Source organism: Rhea americana, unplaced genomic scaffold (genome assembly GCF_003343005.1).
Source record: "Rhea americana isolate MKP2758 unplaced genomic scaffold, rheAme1 scaffold_8, whole genome shotgun sequence".
Taxonomy (NCBI): Eukaryota; Metazoa; Chordata; class Aves; order Rheiformes; family Rheidae; genus Rhea; species Rhea americana.
In genome coordinates this window covers 7,058,858-7,082,863 of record NW_028186978.1, presented here as the reverse complement: position 1 = coordinate 7,082,863, position 24,006 = coordinate 7,058,858, and the positions used below count along the sequence as shown (strand labels likewise).

Sequence of the window (24,006 nt, the reverse complement as noted above, 5' to 3'; positions counted from 1 at the left end):
CCACTAATTACAATAATTACTATGCTGAAATGACTCATGCATATACATTCAAACCAAAACAACATTTTAACAAAGTARGGAGCAATGAAAAAGAAAAATAATTCCTACTTGCATCTTGTAGAAAGCCTTAGTGAAAGAACACAAAATTSATCAGCAACACTATTCTTTTATTCTTGAGGTAACTGTTACTTAAGGTAGACTGTCAGTGTGAAGACAGAGAGGCCAGACAGAAGGAAATAAACTGCTCTCCATTCCAGTCAACATTACCAGTACAGGCTGGGGGCTGACCTGCTGGAGAGCAGCTCTGTGGAGAAGGACCTGGGAGTGCTGGTGGACAAGTTGGCCATGAGCCAGCAATGTGCCCTGTGCCACGAAGGCCGATGGTATCCTGGCCTACACGAGGAAGAGTGTCGCCAGCAGGCTGAGGGAGGTGATCCTGCCCCTCTACTCGGCCCTGGTGAGGCCACATCTGGAGTGCTGCATCCAAGTCTGGGCTCCCMAATATAAGCGAGGCATGGAGCTACCAGGGAGAGTTCAGCAAAGGGCCACTAGGATGATAAAGAGCCTCTCACATGAGGAARGGCTGCGAGACCTGGGATTGTTTAGCCTGGAGAAGACTGATGGGGGGCTTTATCAATGCATATAAATATCTGAAGGGAGGGTGCCAAGCGCATGGGGCCAGACTCTTTTCMGTGGTAGCCAATGATAGGACAGGAGGCAACGGGCACAAACTGAGATACAGGAAGAACCTGCAACAGGTTGTCCACAGAGGTTGTGGAGTCTCCATCCTCAGAGATATTAAACACCTGACTAGACATGGTCCTGGGCAGCCTGCTCTAGGTGAATCTGCTTGAGCAGGGGGGTTGGACTAGATGATCTTTAAAGGTCTCTTCCAACGTCAACCATTCTGTAATTCTGTGATAACTTCCTCTCAAAAAAGAGCCATACTAAACAGGGCTAATATCCTTARCCTAAAATACTATGAATCTACTACTTATGCCAGATTTTGGCTTGGGACMCCTATTTTCTTTTGCTAAATGTAGATATTTCCTGTAATTCATTAACATATTGAGGAAATTCTGAATAAATTTGGTTAGGCGCTCTAGAATGACACCACAAACTTTTACACTGTATCAWTTCAAAATAAGAAATGAGACTGTGGTGTAAAAGGAGCATGTAGTAAACAGAGAATGGCATCCTTGCCCAATTACTCAAGTGGCCTCTTTTCCATAACATTTCACTAAGGACTTGAGAATTTGATATAAAACTCTATTATCAAGAAGCAACACAGAATACACTCTCAAAAAATAAAAATAAGGAAAAATATTTTAAATAAATTAACAACAGAAGATAAGATATATTTACATTTACTCAGGAAAGACAGGAATATAGGAAAGAACCAACTTTCATATGTGTTGAATTTCTTTGCATAGATTTGATTATTTGTGAAAAGCAGTATTATATAAAGAACTATAAAAATAGTCACACTTTGGAACCGGTAGTTTCTACAATATATAGTAATGAAAATTATATATGTGTTTTTCATCTCATACATTCATTTTAATAAGCACTCAATATCTTCAAGTACAGTATTACATGCAGAAATTAGGTATTAAAGATGACAAGATAGACTTAAGAATTTGCATGGAATATCACTAATGACCATAAAATGAATGATCCAGTATAAATATATTGCACAGTAGTGTTTGCATCTACATGTATTTCAGTATTTATGTTTTCTGCCCTTCTTTTGGGGAACCTGTAAACATTTATGCCACATATAATTACTTAGGAAGAGCCCCAACATTCTAATAGTGAAACACGTATTATTGCATAAGATGTATAATGTGYGTGCACAAAAGGTAGGCAAGTAATATCTGGATTCAAATGTCTGATTACGCAAAYATATTTTAAAATGTGCACACAAGACCAGTTAGGCTACATTTTAAAACACAGACAAATCAGATTCTTCTGTCATTTGTATGGTGTAGTGAGACTTCGGGACTAACTTGAAAAGAYATATCTCAATCCCATCTCTCATACTGGATGAAAATTAATTTAGATTATTCCTCCTACTAACCCTAATTATTTGAAAAAAGAAGATAATTAAATATTGTGAATCTAATTCCCTCTTGCTTTATATCTGAGTACAAACTGAAGTTATAAAAGACATTGTAAAAATATAATGGAAATTAAAAAGATAATAAACTCCTCTGACTTCATCAAATAAAACCAACTCCATTCTAATTGGCATGCCTTCCATTAAAGGGAAATCTCAACAGATTTCCCAGTATTTTCACTAGCTCAAGACAGACTATAAAAACAAAATCAATACATTTCTAACAATTAAAATCAAAAGTTTGGATTGCATTGATCTGAATCCAGTTAGCAGTGCAATATATTTGTACAGTTAAAAAAAAAAGAGCAATATAGTCCCTCTCTGCCAATGTAAATACTTGTTTCATATCCAAAAAAGGTGCAAAACTTTACCCATATCGTCACATAAATTTTATTTTATTTTTTAAACTTCTCAAATGAGAGCAGGAGGATACTTTCAATTCTATACCAAACGGGAGGATTGGTCTAATTCTGCACATAGCTCTCAAAATGACATTAAAAAAAAAATCATTCTAGACTGTGCAGCATTCTCGCCATAACAAATCTATGAATCACTTAGTACATATAAAGATCTTAGAAGAGTCAGAAGGCGGAAAAATAGTCATACTCCATAGTTGATGATTTTCTGTATTCTTTAGCARTAAGTATTTAATGAAGTAAATCTAAAATAATCTGGGTATGTTTTAATCAGAATGATTTTTCATGTACAAACTTGAAAAGCTATGCAAAACTTTTCAGAACTCTGAAACCCCTAGGAACTAGATAAACTTAATCCATTCAGGATTGCTTTACTTACAGTTCAGAAGTTTGTGTTCAAATAATATCTCTAAAAAATAACCTCTTTTCTCAGAAAAATCAGTATTTTCCACTCGAATTATACAAGTCTTTACTGGAAAATTTCAAGTATCTGTATACACACTTTATTGTGAATTTATTCTCTTACATTTTTCTAACAGATGAAACTTTAATACAGGAAATTTTCACATAAGGAGAAGAAAGAGGGTCTTGAAAGAGAATGCACCAAGTATCTGCTATACCAAAATATAATGCACATCTTGCCCTTCTGAACAGCACTTGAAAGACAGTACTCCTGCAAAAGCATGAAAAGCTATAGAATAAATTGTCAAGAGAGAATAACTAAAGATCAAGAGGAAAGTGGAAAACTTACCAAAATTTTTTCTGAAGCTACATCATTAAAAATAAACTATTTTTTTTCCTTGATAAGGAAAATTGATTTCTTGTAACCACAACTCTTTCTCTAGTCACCAGGAAAACTCCTTCCYTGCTGGCCTGATCCTGTGTCTTTTCCCACTCTGCCACTACCTAACAGACAGAAGTACAATATTTATCTAAAAAAACTCAGCTTTGTGTCTTGAAATATCTGCTTACACGTTTTAACAGATTAAGAACAGAAATTCTAAATGGGTATTCCTGTGCACTAACATCCACATTTAAGAACAAATGCGAAGTCTGGATAAATAATACATTTTTTTGTGCATTTTGATCTACACTTAATATATATACATCTCTGTATACACACACACACATATATATATATGTATGTATATGTGTGTGTGTATATATATATATATATGTACACATTTTATTTCCTCAGTATTCCTGATGGTTCAGGGCACATATGCAAGCTGTAAGTAGACTCAAAATCTCTGCAAGACAAAATGACTAAAGTATAGTGTTATTTTAAACATCTTTATTTTGTTATAGTAAGATCCAATTAGTTGTTCTGTTGCTCTACTATGCTATTTTTAAGACAGGAAAGTAGTATATAACCCTRCCCTCCCTATTTTTGCAATATATTTCCTGTTTGATGAAATACATGCAGTGTTACTAAGGAAAATGGTAGTTCAGCTAATAATGACTCAACTAAAYCACATTAGATCTACTTTCTTTATCTCCTTTTTACTTTTTTGATACGAACCTGAAGGTATACCAATGCAATGTAGGGAGCAATATTGATAGGGTTGGTGGCTATTTGATTGATTTGAACCAAAGTAAAGAGAATAGTTAACTACCCCCAAAATTTCCAAGTATACCCTCTAAACAGTATCTAGAGGTTCCTGCTTGTTGCAAGATAGAATTAAAAGGTACAAAATCTAAATATTTAGAAAATAAAATTTATTCCTGAGGTAAAAGCTCCTTAAAATGACAATCTCACATTAGAGTACTGATCTGGCAACAGGAAAATTACTCTGCCACATTAGGATTGCCGAGGTCATTACTATAAGTTTGTAATATGTCAGAATGTTTTTTAAAACCCTTCAAACCACTGAGAAAACCTGTATAACTTACTCAATTTTTATAACTTGTTTAATAAGATTTTAATTATTTTAACACCAAAGAAGAGCCACTAAATGTAAAGATGYGATCACCAAAAGCCAACAGGTCTAGACTAAGGTCAAAGTGAACAAGGYAAGCTTAAGTAGTGTGATGAAGAGGGCAAGAGGGAGAAGAAATGGACACAAAGACCATGAGAGAAGAAGGATGGCAAACGGCAGACCTCCTCCTTAAATAATACTACACTTTATAAGTTGAACGACAGGCATTTGCCTGCTTCTCATTTGTTTCTCAGAGCAGTGGTCCATACGTAGTCCTTATACCCCATTCACTTTTCTGATTATACCTCAGTACATACTGAATGAGGTGAGGGCAGCTCGTATTTCAGGTTTTTAATGAACCAGACCATTTCTCTCTATTCACTATCTGCTACAACACACTGAAAAGAGATAGTGAAACTCAAACATAAAAMAACATGAAGACCACACTTGTTAAGTTTGGGTCATATCTGTGGAACTTGTTTTTACAGAAATAAAGGATGATGAGAGAAGGCTATTACTTTCAGAAGAACAAGAATAATGGCATAACTTTTATTTCTTGAAATCAAGATGTAAGGGATATATAGATGGAGAAACTAAACCCTTCTGTGTATGGGGGAGAGATCTAGAAGAAAAGAAAAAAGGTTATATATTTGAATAAGCCATTACACAAAATCAGTTAGGCATAAAACCAGGCATCAAATGTTACTATCTTATGTTTTATAGTGAGACCATACAAAATGTCAGCAGCTTGAAAACAGGGTAATCATTTTCTGACAGCTCTAACTTTTAATCTTCTGCTCCCCTCAGAGTGAATACTACAAATTACTACCTGCGAGATTTAACCCCAGGTATTTAAAGCCTGGGTCATCTTGTAAATCATACATTTCAACTAGCTGTATTTCCTTTCAAGCATCAGACTTATATTCCTCCTTCTACTTAAAGGCGATGTACTTGCTGCAAGTCACTCAGTTGCTTGAGTATGTCATCCAAATTAGTCTTCCTATTTAGAGGCATTAGATTATATAATACACACACAAAGACAGTAATTCAGATGTTCTGGGACACTTTGTTGCAATGAAACAGAAAGAAAAAAAAAAGTCATCCTTGTATCCCCATGGAATATCTAGTTAAAGAGAAGATACATACCAGTGTAGAGTTTTATCATGTCTGCTGTGAGGAATCTCTTTATTATTAGATAGGCAGTGCCAGGCTCCGGTAGCGTACTCCAGTGAAGAACCTGCTCTAGCACGTTCTCCGTATAATGCAGAGGACGTTCTGAAAAATGTCCAGGAAAAAAATGTTGAAAAAAGAGAAAGAAGATCAGAGGCTCTTTAAGTTATGTATATCTATTGATAAAAATTTAATGATAGAAGAAAAAGTTGATTTTCAAATAACACAATTAGGCATTTCACCGACCTTCCACAGCAATATCTTTGCTGGTAGGGTCTGCATTAGTTTCCCTTCCAGGTAACACAGAATGAACAAGCAGTAGTTATATGTTCAGTAAGTCTTTGGTACTTAAATATTCATTTTTCCTTCTCAAAAGATACTAAAACACTGCTTTYACACTAATAATAGAAGCTAGGAAGTATCAGAGTGCATATGTGCATTTGATCAAACAGTATTACACAGAGTATTATTAGAGACCTGCAGCTCTCATTGCTCTASGCTCCATGCTCTTCACTTCCAAATGGAAGTGAATCTTCCCAGCCAGAAATGCTCTTGAATCAAAACTATATACAGAATTTGGAATAGCCTTAGTGGAAAATATATATATACACACATACACACACATATATATATTGGCACAGATTACATTGCATGTTAATGATCAAAACAGACTGAACCGGTTTTTTGGTTTCATTCTATTCCTTTTACTGAAAGGGAAAAGAATATGATCTTACTAGGTCTTCTCCATATTGCTGTGTTTGGGGAATTTCCAAATTTGCTATTCCAAACTCAAGCAAAGAGTACAGCAAAATTAAAATTAAAATAAGTGGAGGTATGACTAGAATGTGCATGCACTTCAACACTTTGGTTACTGAAACATACATTTGTCTACAGACAAATAGATAGGTATTACCCAGTCCTAAAACAGAGACCCTGAAACCCTTCCACAGGTTTGAAGAACTGCAGAGATAATACATCCCAAACAGTGCACCATACAAACTCCAGTTCACACACCAGATGAAAGCTGAGAAGACTTAGCAAAAGGTCCCTAAACCTGCATTATCAGATCCAGTAGCTACCTAAATGTGTCACACATGTGACACTCAACCTAGGCTACATGCATCATCTTAGGTGATACTGAGGGCACAAGACTGTGCAACACCCCTGTCTAACTGCTTGTTTCTCCAGATACACATCTGAAGGCTTTAGCCAACTCACTAGTAAGCACCTATTATAAACTGGAGGTTCAAAGAAAGCACAAAAACCTTAACAATGGCCATGCAGTCTTAGAACAGTGGATCCAAGAGTCATTTTATCTCCAAAGTCAAACCCCTCCAAAGTTCTGATTTCTCATTTGGACACCAACATATGTGGGTGAGTCTTCAGAAGAGTCGGGTACAACTGCTAGAAAAATCACACCTGTGTGACATTGTCATCTGGGTCAGGCAGTCTAGCTCAGTATTTCTTGGGCACTGAGGGGAAAATTATGGTATTATAATCTTATTTTTCATTTTTGCTGGGGTAGCTGAATATGAAATACCAACACCTGTGTTGGGACAGTCCAGCACTATACTCTACTTGGACACCTTTTCCTGAACACCAGAGCTCTAGGAAGAAGCAATCACAACTGCCGCTTGTACCTCCTTTATTTATAGCACACTATTGAATGGCAGAAAACAACATTTCTGTTATCAGAGGCAAAAAAGCTACCTTACCTATAGACATATCAAATCACTTACATACAGATTTCACTAATCAGACATGATAACAAAGCAGCCTAACAGAAATAACTATTCCTCAGAGAGCAGCTCAACTGCTCTTTATAACTTAATTTTTCTGGTCCTTTTGATTTAAATGGTCCAACTTTCCCAAAAGGTGAAAAGAAGTTTAAAGACTATGGACTTTTAAGTGTGATAAAGTTAAAACAACTTGTTGCCTTTGTACAGCAGAAAAATCCACTTAACGAGAAAAAAATTACAAAAGAAAGGTAGGAAAAGCTGGCAGATCATCACATCTTCCTAGAACGCTAGCACTCCCAGAGTAAACACCTACTGTTTTATTTATAGTTACATTTAAGACCATCTGTCAGCATGGATTACATGGTACATAACTCATCATGCTGAAATGCATTAGTTATATTACTGGCAACACACCTCATTTAAAAACTATCCATCAAGTACAAATTACTAAAAAAAAAGAATACACCCTATTTTATAAAAGCATATGGTACTGAAAGCTCTGCATTAGGTTAGATAATTTTATCAATAATTTCAACTTTTCTATATGCAAATAATTTAGTTGATTTTTAGTACTGCAATTTCACTATTTTTAACATCAARCAGTCAATGCATACATTCAATTACCATTTTACTTAGGTCATCATATATTTGCTGGTAAATATCCCAAACCAATCATTTTAGTCTTAAACAGCAATAGCTATCAGAAGAAAATTACTTTTTAGAAAATGTAAGATTCTAATTTTCTCAACGTTTAAGGGTTAGTTTTTAGAGCAGTATATTCTAAAAACATTTGATGAGAGCTTGAAGTAAAATAATTCTTACAAAAACTCAGGCTTGAGTATAACAACCCAAGTATCACCATACACTGGACAGGAACCAGACCACGGAAGGGACACAAATATAAAATTCATTTCTATTGGAAAGACACTGCAGTCATCTACATAAAGTTGAAGCGAACAAGCAGACTTTGTTACTGTCATGAGTATGTCAAGATCCCAACTTACTTTTTAAGTGCCTCAGATGAGGCAAAATTAAATAGTCCTTATCAATTGATACTAGTAAAACAACCTGCAGCAAAAAAACTCAGGTACTTTGTTGCTTCTTTAGCTTCACGTTTGGACCAAAGACAACAAAGAACTATTCTTCCTCTTGTTTGTTATTTCCTCAATGTTTCAACCTTGCGAAAATCTGTTAAATCAGCCATAGCACTAGAGTAGTCTTCCTGAACAAGTGCCTCTTATTGTCTGAATTATTTTCAGTTTTCAACTTCTATTAATTCAGTTCAGTGTTCTAATGCACAGACTCTTCCACAATGGGTCCAAAAATGGGTCCATTCCATCAACACAGTCTCTGCTTATCTGCTTATTGGAGCCAAGTGCTGAATTAGGACTTAAATCTTTATTTAGTTGTCTTTTTTTTTTTTTTTTTTTTTTTTTTTAAGACACTGAAAAGGCACTTTTTATTTTGCAATGTAAAACTCTTCTTTCAATGGGATATTCCCTTGGCAATATTTATGTCTTATACAGGGTCTGTAGAGTCTCACTCTAAGCTTAATTTTTCCAATCCTCCATAGTCATTAATACAGACAAACTTTCTAGTCCACATTAAGATCCTAGTTACTGCACTCAAATACCTCCAGAAGCTGTCTTGAGCTGTCTTTTTCATCTACCTTTCTACTCTTTCGTGATATCTAGTTTAATTTTCAGTTGCTAGTGTTATCTATCAATTAAAAAAAAATAAAAATCCCACTTCAAGTTTTTCCATTCCTCAGTCAAAAGAAACAGGATTTCTAGGAGTTCTTGCAAAAGTTATCAGGACTCTTCTGAAGATGCCAGTGTTCTTCGACAGCTGATGCCCACATCTATGAATCTGGAAACGAACTTTACCTTAGAACTCTACATAGCATCCCCACAAGACTGTATGCTGCAAAAAGAGGTCACGATCATTCAGTTTACGTCAGAAGGGAGAATGTACTTATGTTGCTGTAAATATTGTCAAGTTCAAGCTGAGTATATCAGGAATGCCAGTAAACTTTAGATGACTGTAACTACATCTTAAGTCAAGTAGAATACAACTACTCTGGTCATCTTGGAACAGTTTAGCTCAGTTGGTTAGAGCGTGKGGTTAATAATGCCAAGGTCAYGGGTTCGTTACCCGTATGGGCCACTCACTTGAGGGCTGGACTAGATGATCTCCAGAGGTCCCTTCCAACCTTAGCAATTCTATGGTTTGGTTGACTTAGTTTTCTCCATTTGTTTCAGATTGTTTTTAAAACATGAAAATAGGGATTTCCACTACAGAAGTTAGTCCCAAGTCCACTTTTGCAACATGCAAATAATAATAAAAGCAACTCACTTAAAAGTGCTAATAGAAGTTACTTTATATATACTACAAGCACATTTCTGCCCCAAGTATTCTTCAAAAATGAGATGACAGTGAGTATTCATCAAAATACAGTTTTAATAAAGAAAGGATTCCTTTATTATTTTGATTATCTCTAATAGTAAAGCATGAGCTCCAGTATTAGCATAGCACTCCCAGTGTTAAAATCTGTTTACAGTTCATGAATATTTTAATCTTTGCCACCGTTAGCATCAGACCTATCTTTAAAATAAATGTTTCAAGATTCTATTTACACCTTAATGTCACACAGACAAGGTTATAGAAATTTATACCTCCTTTTTTTGTCTGCACACTTAAAATAAATTGACTAAATAATTAAAAAGAACTTGTCCTCCAAGTACTGCCTGTATTTTATTAGTTCATTTTCTGAAAGACATGATTCCTTAGAAATTGACTGCTGACTAAATGAAAATAAGTATCTGTGAAACTTATTGGTAAGATCTACTTTTCCGTAGCTGATGGCTAACAAACTGTGAACCAGAGTACTATAAAGAATGTTTTTCAGCCACAAATGCATAAGCATTCTAAACCAATTCCTGTATTTATGACAAACAAAATGTAGAAAGGAATTATGCATGTATTGCAGCACCCAAACAGAAAACAAAGGAATAAAGGCTAATTGTTGTTTTGTTTCTACAAAGTTATAGTAATTTTTCAGTTACATGTTTAAAAATAAAAACTAATGATAATTTGATAAATACATAAAAATAAAAGTTCCACTAACCTAGTTCTCCATTCTCAACTACCTCAAAAACAGCCCAGATATCATCTTTGTTGGGAGTGATGTTTTTGATTCCTAAAACATCATTAGTTAATTCTTCTGCTTCTGTCAAAGGTGATACCTGGAATAAAAACTGAGTTAGTTTATAAAGTATTACAATTTCGGATCTCTGATTTTTGTACAAAATATTCCTCCTTGCAATTGACAAAAAAAGTTAAAAGAAAGCAGATGTGCTGAGTAAATCCAGTATTTCTCACTTCAATATATTTTGATCCATGAAATTGAACTTACTGAGTTATCAATCAGCTAAAAGTCATAATTAGAAATTCCTTTCTTTACTTTTAAAAAATTAGAAAAAAACTTGCATATGTTTTCAAGAGTATGAAAACGTAAATTTTACAAAAGCACCATAGCCACTTTTTCTCCTAGTGATGCATGCTCCCATTTTTATTCATATTAAGGAATGCATGTCTTCTTGGGTGCATGCATGTATGTGTGTATATATACCTAAATATACAAACACATAGCATGTATACATGAAAACATATGTAGTTGTATGCTGAGTAGAGCAAAAAGCTAGAAAAAGTTAAAACTGAAAAAAAAAAGTATTGTCCTAAGTTTGCTTATTCCTTCTTAACTATATCTGTCCTTTGTCATTTCAGAAATTTAAATTTTTTCCTAACATCCAAATAACAGAGCACAACTGCATGGAGACCAGACCCTTTCAAATATGCTATCAGATACAAGGCTGGAAATCTCAATTATAGTTAGTAAGCTTAGGTTTCTCAGCACTCAAGCAACGCAGATCGCCGCTAGCAAAAAAAGAGAGGAGGAAGGTCATTTAAATGTCCTTGTATTGAATAAAGCCAGTATTCACTGCATACTTGTTAATTTTCTTGTGTGTTGCAGCCATAGAGCTGAGAGAATTTATATACTACTGTATACAGCAGTAAAACTAAAGGAAGATGTCTGTCATGGAAAGACTGCCCCAGGCTTTTCCACGCGTCATACTATTAATTTCTTCTGCTCATTCATGTGGGTGCTAATGATACCAAGGGCAAATTGGAAACCATCAAACACGATTTCAGAGTTCTGGGGATGGTGGTCAAGACTGTGGGAGCCCAGGTCATTTCCTSCTCAGTCYTGTCAGTGAGGGGGGAAGATGGGATAAGTAGATGGATTTTCCAAGTTAAYTGGCTGCGCTGCTGGTGTTGGCAACAGAGTTTTGGTTTCTATGACCACAGGACCCTGTTTGAAGGTTGACAACTGATGGGGAGAGATGGGATACACCTTACCAAGCAAGGTGTCTTTGCCAACAGGTTGGCCAGCCAGGTAAGGAGAGCTTTAAACTAGGAAAGATGGGGGAAGGGAACAGTTACAGAGACAGGGTAGTCAGCAAAATGTAGCTCAGGTGGGGATATCTTGAGTAGGTGCATGCAGCCAGGGAACWGCATACAGGACATGACTATGGAGGATCCRCTTGAACCTGCAYGCTCAACTACCTCTCTGAAATGCCTGTACACCAATGCATGCAGCATGCGGAATGAACAGGAAGAATCAGAGATCTGTGTGCAGTCACATGGTCATGATCCYTCTTTGCAATTACAAAGACATGGTCGGATTTCTCGCATGACTGCAATGTTGTCATGGATGGCTACATGCCTTTTAGGAAAGACAGGCCAGGAAAGCAAGGTGGTGGTGTTGCTCTTTATGTGAAAAAGCAATTGAAATGTATTGAGGGAGCRGATGAAGAGCAAATCAAGTGCTTATAGATAAAGGATTCAAGGGCAGGCTAACATGGGTGACACTGCTGTGAGTGTTTACTACAGGCCACCTGATCAGGAAGAGGAAGTCAATAARACCTCCTACAGACAGCTGGAAGTAGCCTCACCATCACAGGCCCTGGTTCTTATGAGGGACTTCAGCCACCCTAATATCTGCTGGAAAAACAACACAGTTTGGCACAAACAGTCCAAGAGGTCCAGAGCACTGATGATAACTTTTTGACACAGGTGGAGGAGCCATCAAGGAGAGGTGTGCCGCTGGACCTTGTGCTAACAAACAAAGAAGGACTGGTTGCATATGTGAAGGTTGAGGGCAGCCTTGGCTGCAGTGACCATGGGATGGTGGAGTTCAGGATCCTACAAGGAGGAAGCAAGGCAAYAAGTAGAATCGCAATCAGGAACTTCAAGAGAGCAAACTTGGGCTTCTTCAGGGACCTACCTGGAAGAATCCCATGAGTTAGGGCCCTAGGAGGAAGAGGAGGGAGATCCAAGAGAGCTGATAAATATTCAAGCATCACCTCCTCCAAGCTCAAGAACAGTACATCTCTGTGAGTAAGACATCAAGCAAAGGGGCAGGAGACCTGCAGGGATGAGTTTTGCCAGGAGCACTTTACTCAAAGAGAAGAAGAAAGTACACAGAATGTGAAAGCAGGGACAGGCCACTTGGGAGGGATATAGGAATATTGTCAGAGTCTGCAGGGATGCAAGGAGGAAGGCTAAGGCTGATTTTGAATTAAATCTGGCAAGAGATGCCAAGGACAACAAGAAGGGCTTCCTCAAATACATCAGTAGCAAAAGGAAGACTAGGGAAGGTGTGTGCCTGCTGCTGAATAGGGTGGGAGCCCTGATGACAAAGGATGTAGAGCTACTGAATGCCTTCTTCGTTTCAGCCTTTACTGCTAAGGCCAGCCCTCAGGAATCCCAGACTGGGAACACAAGAGACAGTCTGCAGAAAGCAAGGCTTTCTCTTGGTCAAAGAGGAATAGGCAAGCTTGACACCCACAGATCCATGGGCCCTGATGGGGGGCATCCATAAGTGCYGAGGGAGCTGGCAGATGTTGTTGCTAGGCCACTCTCCCATCATCTTTGAAAGGTCATGGAGAACAGCAGAGGCGCCTGAGGACTGGAAGAAAGCCGATGTCACTCCAGCCTTCAAAAAGGGCMAGAAGAAGGACCCATGAAACTACAAGCGACTCAGCCTCACCTCCATACCTAGAAAGGTGATGGAACCACTCATCCTGGACATCATCTCTAAGCACATGGAGGAAAAGAAGGTGTTCAGGAGTAGTCAGCATGGATTCACCAAGGGGAAATCTTGCTTAACCAATCTGATAGCCTTTCATGAAGGAATGACTGGCTGGGTAGATGAGGGGAGAGCAGTGGACGCTGTTTACCTTGACTTCAGCAAGGCTTTGAACACTATCTCCCGTAACATCCTCCTAGAGAAGCTCAGTAAGTGTGGGTTAGATGAGAGGAGAGGCAGAAGGCTGTGCTGCCATTCAGAGAGACCTGGACAGGCTGGAGAGTTGGGTGGAGAGAAACATTACGAAGTTCAGCAAAGGCAARTGCAGGATCCTGCACTTAGGGAGGAATAACTCCATGCACCAGTACAGGCTGGGGGCTGACCTGCTAGAAAGCAGCTCTGCAGAGAAGGACCTAGGAATTCTGCTGGACAAAAAGTTAACCATGAGTCAGCAACGTGCCCCTGTGGCCAAGAAAACCAATGGTACCCCGGGGTGCGTTAGGAAGACTGTTGCTAGCAGGTCGAGGGAGGTGATCCTGCCCCTCTACTCAGCCCTGGAGAGGCGACATACYGTCTCCARTTCTGGGCTCTTCAATACAAGAGAGACATGGGRCTAATTAAGAGAATCCAGCAGAGCTCTACAAAGATGATCAGAGGACTGGAGCACCTCCCTCATGAGGAGAGGCTCTGAGAACTGGGCCTGCTTAGCCTGGAGAAGAGAAGACTCAGTGATGATCTTATCAATGTCTGCAAGTATCTGAAGGGAGTATGTCAAAAGGATGGGGCCAGACTCTTTTCAGTGATGCCCAGTGAGAGGATGAAAGACGACATGCACAAATAGAAACACAGGAGGTTCCACCTGAACCTGAGGAAAAACTTGTCTACTGTGAGAGTGACAGAGCACTGGAACAGGTTGCCCAGAGAGGTTGTGGAGTCTCCTTCTCCAGAGATATTCAAAACTCACCTGGACATGATCCTGTCCACCTGTGCAAGGTGGTCTAGGTGAGCCTGCTTGAGCGGGGGGGGGGGGGGGGTTAGACTAGATGATCTTCAGAGGTCCCTTCTAACCTCAAAAATTCTGTGATTCTTTCTTTCCTTTAAAATTATATTATAGCCTTTTGCTTAGAAATGCATAATGAGCGCTCTACAAAATTTACGCAATATAGCAAGCAAAAGAAAATATTCGGAAAAAGATAGTGAAACATAAATTCATACTTTCATTATGCAATTATAAGAACATGTATGAAAATAAGTCTGGTACATTTCATGAGAAATTGTTTAGTAAAAACCATTGTATCACTTTTATGCACTAACCCTGATTATAATACTGCAGTCTGGCTCTTTTCTTTCCACAAAAACTTCAATAAGTAAATCTCCAGCCTGGGAAACCTAGAACAAAACACAATTTACAAAGATTAGAATGTCTTAAAAATACTTTAAATATACATTCTAATGGGAATATGAAATGATTATTTAATAGATGTGCTAGAACCTATTGCACATTAACCTTTTTTTCATATCCTGATCTACGAAAATAACTCAAGCATTGACTCTAAGGGAAAAACCTGAACTACATTAACTAGTGAAAAGAAAGAGATCCTGTTCTAACTGATTCAGGTAAAAATTCCTGACAAACCTGACAGAAACGTTTCAAAAAAAAAAAAAAAATTAACACATTTTGCAAATATACATTCAAGAGTAGGAAAACTAAGAGAGACATGACAAAAATGGATATCAATCTACACATGACTAAAAGTCTACATAAAAGTACTTTAGTGTTTTAAACTGTCAAACGTTTAAYTCTGGTCTGTGTGTTAGAGTTTAACTAGGCTCATTTCATAGTCAAAATGCAGAAATACTGTTTAAAATCAAGATGAAAAAATACAGGACAGGATCTCCAAACTTAAAAGAGTTAGTTAACAATGACAGGAAAAATTACAGATTTCAGTATTTCAGACATTTAGCCATTTTACGGAATTTGTACCTACTGAGATAATTAACAGTCAATAYTACAAAGATTATTATATTTATGACTATTAATCACTGCAAAAAAGTCATACTATTTAAAAAAGTAATTAAAACATATGCTCTTGACAGAGACTTCTGCTGAATGTAAGTCTTCAAATTTGTTAGACTAGTTTGTCTAAACTTTCATGTCAAATGCTAATGTGTGGAATAATCAGATAAAAAACCCAAATATATTAAATAATATATAATTGTTTAGTATATTCAACAGCAACAAACATAATTTAAGAATGTCTAATAGTATTTAACTTCCTTAAAAAGGAATTGGAAAGTCAGTAAAATCAAAATTTTATGACCAAGGGAAAAAAAAAATATAAGAATCAATAGAAGTTCAGTATTTTCCATAGTTATCAGGYTTGCTAATTTAAAACAATAATATTATTTTCTTAGATTAACTTTACTCTTCTATAGATAAAAATGTCCAATGTTTATATAAAAACCTCATAGATGCCTTAAGAGGTTGCCACAAGCATCTTCATAAGATTTTAATTCACCCCGATAGTAAAAATATTTTCTAAAACTAAATACATGATGATGATGATAAGAGCATAGGAAGAMAAAAAATGAGAGGAAAATGGACCTTTCAATGGATGTAGCCTTTTATTAGTAAGCCAATATAAATAATGACTACGCAAATTAACATTAAGCATAACAATTTGTATCTTAATTATGAGAACAGCATTCACAGTGATGCTGCACTACAGATCTATTTATATATTACTAAAACTCAGAGGAAAAGGATGAGAAAAGTAAAACCAACTGCATCATATATAGAATAAGATATGGAGAAAATAATAAAAACAAGCAAGCTTTGAAATACATTTTGAATGATTTACAGATGCTAAAACCACATTTCAATGGAAAAATAAATAGCAGCACTCAATTTTAAAGAACATTAACATTATGGAAAATGGTGACTTTAAAGTTTGTTTAGCCTTTGAGAATAAAAAACTAATGGAAACATTTGCGAGGAAAAACATTACAAAACTACTTTGAAGAAAGCTTCCTAATTATAGTGGCACAGACTCAAAAAAGCTCATTTAGTTGTAAAATTTGCTTTTTAGATGATATTACAGAAAAAGGTTGGAAAAAAAATGAAGTTGACATTTGATTTCCACTGGGCTCATTTAAACAGCCATATGACAGAAAATATGCTGTAAATTACAGCAGCAAACAGAAACAGCTGGCATAAGTATATGGTGGACAGAAAATAAAGAGCAGCTAATGAAGGGCCACCTGGAACRCAGCTCCAGTGACATTTCAGACAGGAGAACATACAGGGTTTCAACAGAAATCTGGTCCAGTTGTTYTCTGAACACTCTCCACATCATCAGCCTGGAGATAATTCTACTTTAGCAAGATATATATTCTAAATACATTAAATATCTGCATCACTGGTTCTCCTACCAACACATCTACATTTTGATATAATAGCACCAAATTATCAGATGTTAAATGGTAAGGATTCTTAGACATAATTCGTAATTACAGCTGCTCAAGGTCTAAGCTGACAATCATCCACACAGTAAAATCACTTAGTCTGCACGTTTTCTCCATTTTTAAGCCCATCCAAGAAAATTTCCAAAGAGCTAGCTCTCCTGCACGAGACTGAAGTCCAATCTCTATGCTGCAGAAAAAGCATCTTGCAAACTGCTCACAAGCTAAATGATCATACCTAATGAAGGGGAGGAAGCAGCTGGGAAGAATACAAGTACACCCATTTCTTCCACTGAAATAATGAAAGATAGTACCTTAAAGAAATAGTGTTCCAATGAACCATTTACTCTGTTCCAAAAATTGTTACCTTATTTCAGGGTCTGTACTGGCAAATACAGATCATGATAATTGGTTGGGGTCTGGTTATGCTTCATTAGTGTTGATGAGAATGTGACAAGCACTAAATACTAAGTTGAACTTAACAACAGTGGGTTAAAAGAAGTTTGTATGACCTAGTCTGGTAAAATATGAAATGTAGACTATATATAATCTAGTGTTCTGAAAATAAGGATAATATGCACTTTGTACTTGTGACAGAAGTTATAAATGAATAAAAATAACAAGTTCAAGCTTTTACAAACACWTAGGGTTAGTCCAGGTCTGGCCCTTCTGTATTCCACAGAACCACAGACAAAGGGTATAGTTAGGACAATGCTGAATTCTGTAGAAAAGATTATATATAACCTCAGAACATCTTTGCAACAACCTAGAGAAAGTGTCATGAATCAATGGGCTTCAGGCAGTTCGTGCTTTTAAATGTAGCAACTGCATTGTCTTTGATCAGAGTTACACCCTTCTACACTGAACTGGTCCCAGGCACCAGACACACATACATTTTCCATGTTAYACATACACTTCAATACATTTCAGAAAAATATACTTCCAAATTTCCTAGTTATGTTAAACACATTGCTATAGAAAAAAAACAGCTCCTACGGCAACAGGCATAAAACGTTCCACAGCTTAATTCAGAGGGAAATTCACAGTCACAGTCAACTTGCCACAAATGGCTATCAGGCTCTGGAGAACAGTATCAGTGGGACGGAGTCCAAATAAGGATAACAGGCCGGCACAGCAAAGAGAATGCAATTCCTATCCCAACAGGCAGTTCAAACTTAAATTTATCAACCATGGAAAGGTATACATTTTGTTCCAGTACGGGTTTAGAAAGCTGAAAAGAAAAAAAGCTGTCCTCTCTGGGGCAAGCACTTCCAAACAACTAAGGTTACCTCAGTTGAAGTTCATTAACTTGACTTCTGGTTGCTCTTTTTCCAGGCAATGTAATTATTAAAGTTTTGATAACATTCAAAATCATTCTGTAACTCAAACTCAACATTTCATGATGTTTTCAGATAGGATATTGGTAGAGATTAATTAATATAATCCAGTACCTCAATAAATATTTCTAAATATAACTGGCTAGGTTAGAAGGCTTCCYCTGTGTGGCATGCTGACTGTTAAGACACCCAATCTCCCTACCCATTTAATAGACAATTTAAATGCTTGATCTGGGACAAAACAGCTTATCTGGAATCAAAGAAAAGCCGTGCACTAAAGGCTCAAAATGGAAATACTGTGTCTTGCATGACGCAGTGCTTGAGTTCACATCACCATGAAACAAACTGTATGGGCCAGGGAAGAAGAGAGGAATTCTCTGGTCAGGCCTCTGCCCTGGGCAGACAGCCCAGGGAGGGCTTCTGCCCCACRGTTAAAATTAGCTTTTGTACATCTAAGACCTTTGGGCTACCACTCTGTGGTATATAAACGCAAGAAATCTTGCCCAAAAGAACAAGGCCAAGACAGAAATCGTAGCYGTGATGGAACATAACTTATATTCCAAATTCTCTGAGACAGCACTTAATGAAGGCAACAAAAACCTACTGAGAATTCAGGCAACAATATGATTCAGCGACTATTTAATGGCAGCAACATGTCAGCCTCAACGGGCAGGCTCCATAGTCCAGCTAAGACTACAGTACATCAGATCTAGGTATTTGGCACTTTTCATACCCTTTGGAGATTTTTTCCCTCCAATGGGACGACCAAAAGAAAAAAATAATCTTAAATTTATATATCTAAATACAATTCCTAGTACATTTCTTTCTAGCCCCTTCATTCCCTTCAAATGTAAATTGGGATTGCCATTTTCTTCAATTTTCTATTATTCTATTTGTACAGACATTCTCTCTGAAACTAAAAATTGTAAATTCTAGCAATGCAATGTGTTTTTAAGAACATACAGGAAGATAACTAATTTGATGATTGTATACAACAAAGTAAGAATCTCTTTTATTGCTGCCTCCTGAATTTTGTACCAGAAGACATCGCAAATTACTCATTGGTAGCTGCAAAGTAACAGACTTAATTTGAATAGGATTTTGTTTYATTTTGTGAAAATTTATTTTTTTCAATGATTTAAATCTTAGCAATGTGTATGATGAGAATCAAGTGAGAGCATATTAATGGAGTGGGCGTAAAGCTGATTATTGATGGTAGCGATCCCACTGAGAGCCAAATTAGGATAGCTAAAATCACAGTTCAATCTTCTTTATAACTCCACCTCCTAACAACTTGTGGAGTCCTAGGAAAACATCCCAAACAGGCTCAATTATTCATGAAGGATCAAATTTGATTACATACTTTAAAACTGAGAAGACTAGCTCTTTCAGGTGTTGCAAACTTTTTAATTAAAAAAAAGGAAAGCCTACACTTTTATTTTAAAAATGAAAAGAAGATTTCTGATATCTTTCTTGAATAGAAATAGAAAGTCTTCCAAATATGACAGACCACTCAAAGGGGATCTCACAGTGGTATCTGTGGTGCAAAAAAAAAAAAAAAAAAAAAAAAAAAAAATCAAACAAACAAAAATAAAACCCCACTACTTTCTATTCCTCACAGCTTCAGGTTTAGATGAACTTACCTAACCAGCAGTAGTTGCTGCAACAATATTCAATCTATCATTGTTTTCTGCCACTTTGTACCCAGCCAACAAGACGATATGAGGAAGAACTAAGAGTCAAGAGAGTAATGTACAGAACTTGCAACTTCTATTCGTATTTGCAAAAGCCCTTCTTTTCAGTGATGGCTTRCAAGGTACCACAAAACAACTGTTGCAAAGGAGGAAGGGAGCCCTCAGAGAAAGCATCACAGTTTTGTTTCTGATGATTTTCTTTTCCARTTTCTAAAGCTCTATAAACTCCCAACTTACTGAATTGCTGAATTACTGAAAGCTTCTCTCCACCACTTCAGATTTCTGAAAGAGCTTGTAAGCTCCCTCTGCTTCCCTTTACTTCTCTTAATTCACATACCTTGGCCAGGTTATTGAACTTACCAGTTTTTGCTGTAATAAAGGCTGTACACAAAGACTACTCAGATAGTGAAACATGCTATCACTTTGCTGTTTCTTACCAATTCTGAAGCTATTCAGAAGCTGTTATAGGCAAGACCAGCACAAGATCTCCTGTTTTCTTTTATTCTATCCCAGAGTTCAGTCTGACTGAGGTAACCTTATACGCGTTTGGTGGTTCCTCAAATAGTGTTTGTAATTCAGGGTTCAGTATTTACTCCCAAAACCAAGACCCAGCAAAAGATTCAGACACTTTAAACTCACAGAGATGGCTATTCTGTAATGAATAAAGGCCACATCTGCCCAAAGCTCTTGAAATAATAGAAATGTTAAAATACATTTCAAGATTTTAATATGCATGTTTGAAAACAAAAAAGAGAGATCATTGGTTTCACACTTAATGTTGATCGTTCCTTTCTACTACAGTTTATGAAGTGTAGTAAAAATATGAGCATGATATACCAATTTGTAAGTTATCCCAGTGCACAGGCCAGAACGTAATTCCACAGTATAATCTACACAGGGCTGCTTTGCTTTATTAGTTTACACTTCCCCTTTTATTTTTTTCCTCCCAGTCCTGTATTTAACAATGCAAGTCACTATACAAATTTAGAGACTTACATTTAGAAATCTAGGTATTGAACCCTAGAAATAACAAAATACTATTTGTTAAAATCTTTCTAAATCTGCTGATTTTTGCCACTTACCTGAGTGTCTTTCCACCTGGTAATAAAGCTGTTCTCAATATCCATTTGTTTCACCTGGTCTTCATTAATCTGTTCAAAATTGATCATCTTTGTAAGTTATAGGAAAACTAATACAAAAACTATAAATACAAAATAAGCTAACATAAATGCTACTATAATATACTAACATAAATATTAGTATAAAATAAAAAAGAGAAATTCTTACAATATTAACCCCACTCTTGCAGGAGCAGTTATGCAAATTATTATGTCAGTCAGAAAGATCATTTCATTGACGGGTTATTATGCACTTTACCAAATATATATTAAACTCCCMAAAAAAATATTACAGCAGAACAGTAAACTCCAAATTGAAAGGSCTACAATAAATTTGTGCCAGCAGTAAATAATTCTCAGTCTAGCTGGATTCAACATTCTTTCTAGGCCCTGGGAATCAAACAGTTTTTCTCTATTTGTTACCAGAGATCAGAGACTAAGACAATAATCATCATCTTGAAGTTTCCTTGAAAGTTGGCATGTTAGTGCCAGCAATAAGAGTTGTAGGCACCCTTTTGGAAAACAGTGATTCTCAACAATCCCATAAATATAGCTTTTCCTACTCAGACCAAACTATCTGGAAACTTAACAAATAAAGCAGACAAAGAACAAAGTCACTGAATAAGAAAGTTCAACAGCTTTGCAAATCAGTGTAACCAACACCAAATAAAAGTTGTTTGTGAAAGAACCACCTTCAACTGTAAGAAGATTTCAATTTTTTATCGCCTCAACCAGTAGAGCTTTTAGGACACTATTTTATATAAAGATACCTACATCAAAAAGTTGTACAAAATTTTTAATTAGATCTTCAATTACATTGACTTCTTCACTAGTCTGGCCTTTAGTTTGAAATAAGCATGAGGAAAACACCATGGCTAGATTGTGAGGGTTCATATGATTGATTTCAGAACATTTCTGCACCCTGTTGAAGGAAAAATAAATCTATTTAGAAAGCTCCATTGTTCCTTCAGTTATTCAGAGCTCCCCTGCAGAATATGGAGTGCATTTCAAAAAGAATAACTACATTAAATGAAATGACCCAACGAAATATTATTTATTGTTATGTACACCTAATCTCCCATTTCATTATAGAAATGAAAACACATACTTTCCACACCTCAAGTGATATCAAAATTATTTGCTGTATTATATAACTATTTCCTGCAAGCTGATGATTTAAGATGATTTAAGATCACACAAAATATGGAAAGAAATGGAATCATTTTTTTGTTTCTATTTTTATTGTAAAGTTTTCATATCAGTTCTATTGTTTACGTAACATATCTTCTTCAGGAAGCAAACACTTGAAAACATCACAGAAATTTGGCTGTTACATGAAAACAAACTACTTTCAGAACAGCTGTAAGAGCATGTAAGTATCTCAACTGGATATGCTTAGAAACTCATTAATTGCAATACTTACTGTAATCATTATCCCCAAAATAACACTAATCATTTTAATATTTGCATAAATAGTTTTTAAAGGACACCTCCTTTTTAGCAGCTTTACTTTTAAATGCAGTATCTCATAAGATAAAGTTCTACACATTCTCTACTCCCTGTTTTACTGGGAATACAATAACCTGACTTGTGGAATGGACAATAATACCATGTAATAATGGCCATTATTATGTAGCCATGATTCTGCAGAGTCATAGTCACACTTTTTTTAAAAAAAAATCTGCTTTTCAGATTTAATAATAGGATCTGTTGTTTGTCTTAGTTTATATTTTGGATATTCTCCAGAGCTACCTCACTGTTAAAATGAAGCAGTGATGAAATACAGGAAGGACAGTTAATTCTCAAAGTCATCTGGTGCAATACAGTTTATAGAGATAATTTGAAAATTATTTTAACCTCAGAAGCCACTTGCAACAATTCTCTGTAAGACTGGCAGACTGAGGAGAATGACCTCATGTAAAGAAGCTCCATCAAAAATTACCCTACTTGGACATAAACACTGGCAGTCCTCTCCCACTGCTCCAGCCAATTGATATTAGATGCCTACTGCTGAAAATTCTACTGAAGAAAAAAAAGATTATAAATTAAAGGGAGTATTGCCTAGGATCTATTATACTTAAGCATGGCAAATACTTAAGGTTTGATGCTTACTGGTTGATAAAACAATCCACATTTCATTAATGCTAGAGCAACACTGAGACCAGACTACAAGTATTTCTCTGCTACAACGAATTACTTGCATTGACCTGTAAAGGTGTTCAATTAAAGCAGCCAGGGTTGCTCTATTGACCGATGGAAGTGTCCGAATAAAAGCTCCATACTTCCTCACACGTTCCTTTTCATTCTGTGTGTCTAGCGGAAAATAATAATCACTGAGCATTAGTAACAGTGTACAGTGGAAACCAACAGCGTTCTTGTTAACTACATCAGCAACATCTAGTCATTTAAAATTACAGTTTATCCAATCAACCCATTCTTTATGAAGACAATTGAGACAATCTATTATCAGCGAAGTCTATTATGGTACACTAGTTCAGGGAAAAAACATTCAGCAATAAAGTGTTGCATTTCTACATTCACGCACCATTTGCTATAGTTTAAGACTAAATCCCAGGAAAACAATTGCTTTTGCATTCAAAAGACGTTTTAACCTGTAGTGTGTGTGTGTGCATACACGCGCGTGTGAAAATAGTTCTAAGAGTTCCTAGAGTTAAGAAATGACAAGATCTTTTCATTTTTTGTATTTTTATAGAGCAGTGTATCAAGGTCCAAAGCAGTTCGAAGTTCTAAACATATAACGCTAACAAGAGCTGAGCAAAAGAGAAGCAGTGGTATGTTGTACAAAGTAACGCAGCAGAACAGCGGCAGGGACATTAACAAAAACTCCTGCCTTGAGGATGATGGTGTCTGAGACACTGTC

The 24,006-nt window shown here is 36.4% G+C and overlaps 1 protein-coding gene across 1 annotated transcript in view; it reads right to left on the bottom strand.

Moving 5' to 3' along the window:
• The window catches only part of ARAP2 (ArfGAP with RhoGAP domain, ankyrin repeat and PH domain 2), a 115,318-nt gene that overhangs the window by 16,380 nt on the left and 74,932 nt on the right, over nucleotides 1-24,006 (bottom strand). The window contains exons 21-26 of the mRNA XM_085322743.1: nucleotides 23,333-23,438; nucleotides 21,900-22,047; nucleotides 21,090-21,158; nucleotides 14,829-14,903; nucleotides 10,491-10,608; nucleotides 5,601-5,729 (exon numbers count right to left, since the gene is read on the bottom strand). Of these exons, the coding sequence (XP_085178869.1) occupies nucleotides 5,601-5,729; nucleotides 10,491-10,608; nucleotides 14,829-14,903; nucleotides 21,090-21,158; nucleotides 21,900-22,047; nucleotides 23,333-23,438 (645 nt within the window). The remainder of the gene's footprint in view (nucleotides 1-5,600; nucleotides 5,730-10,490; nucleotides 10,609-14,828; nucleotides 14,904-21,089; nucleotides 21,159-21,899; nucleotides 22,048-23,332; nucleotides 23,439-24,006) is intronic.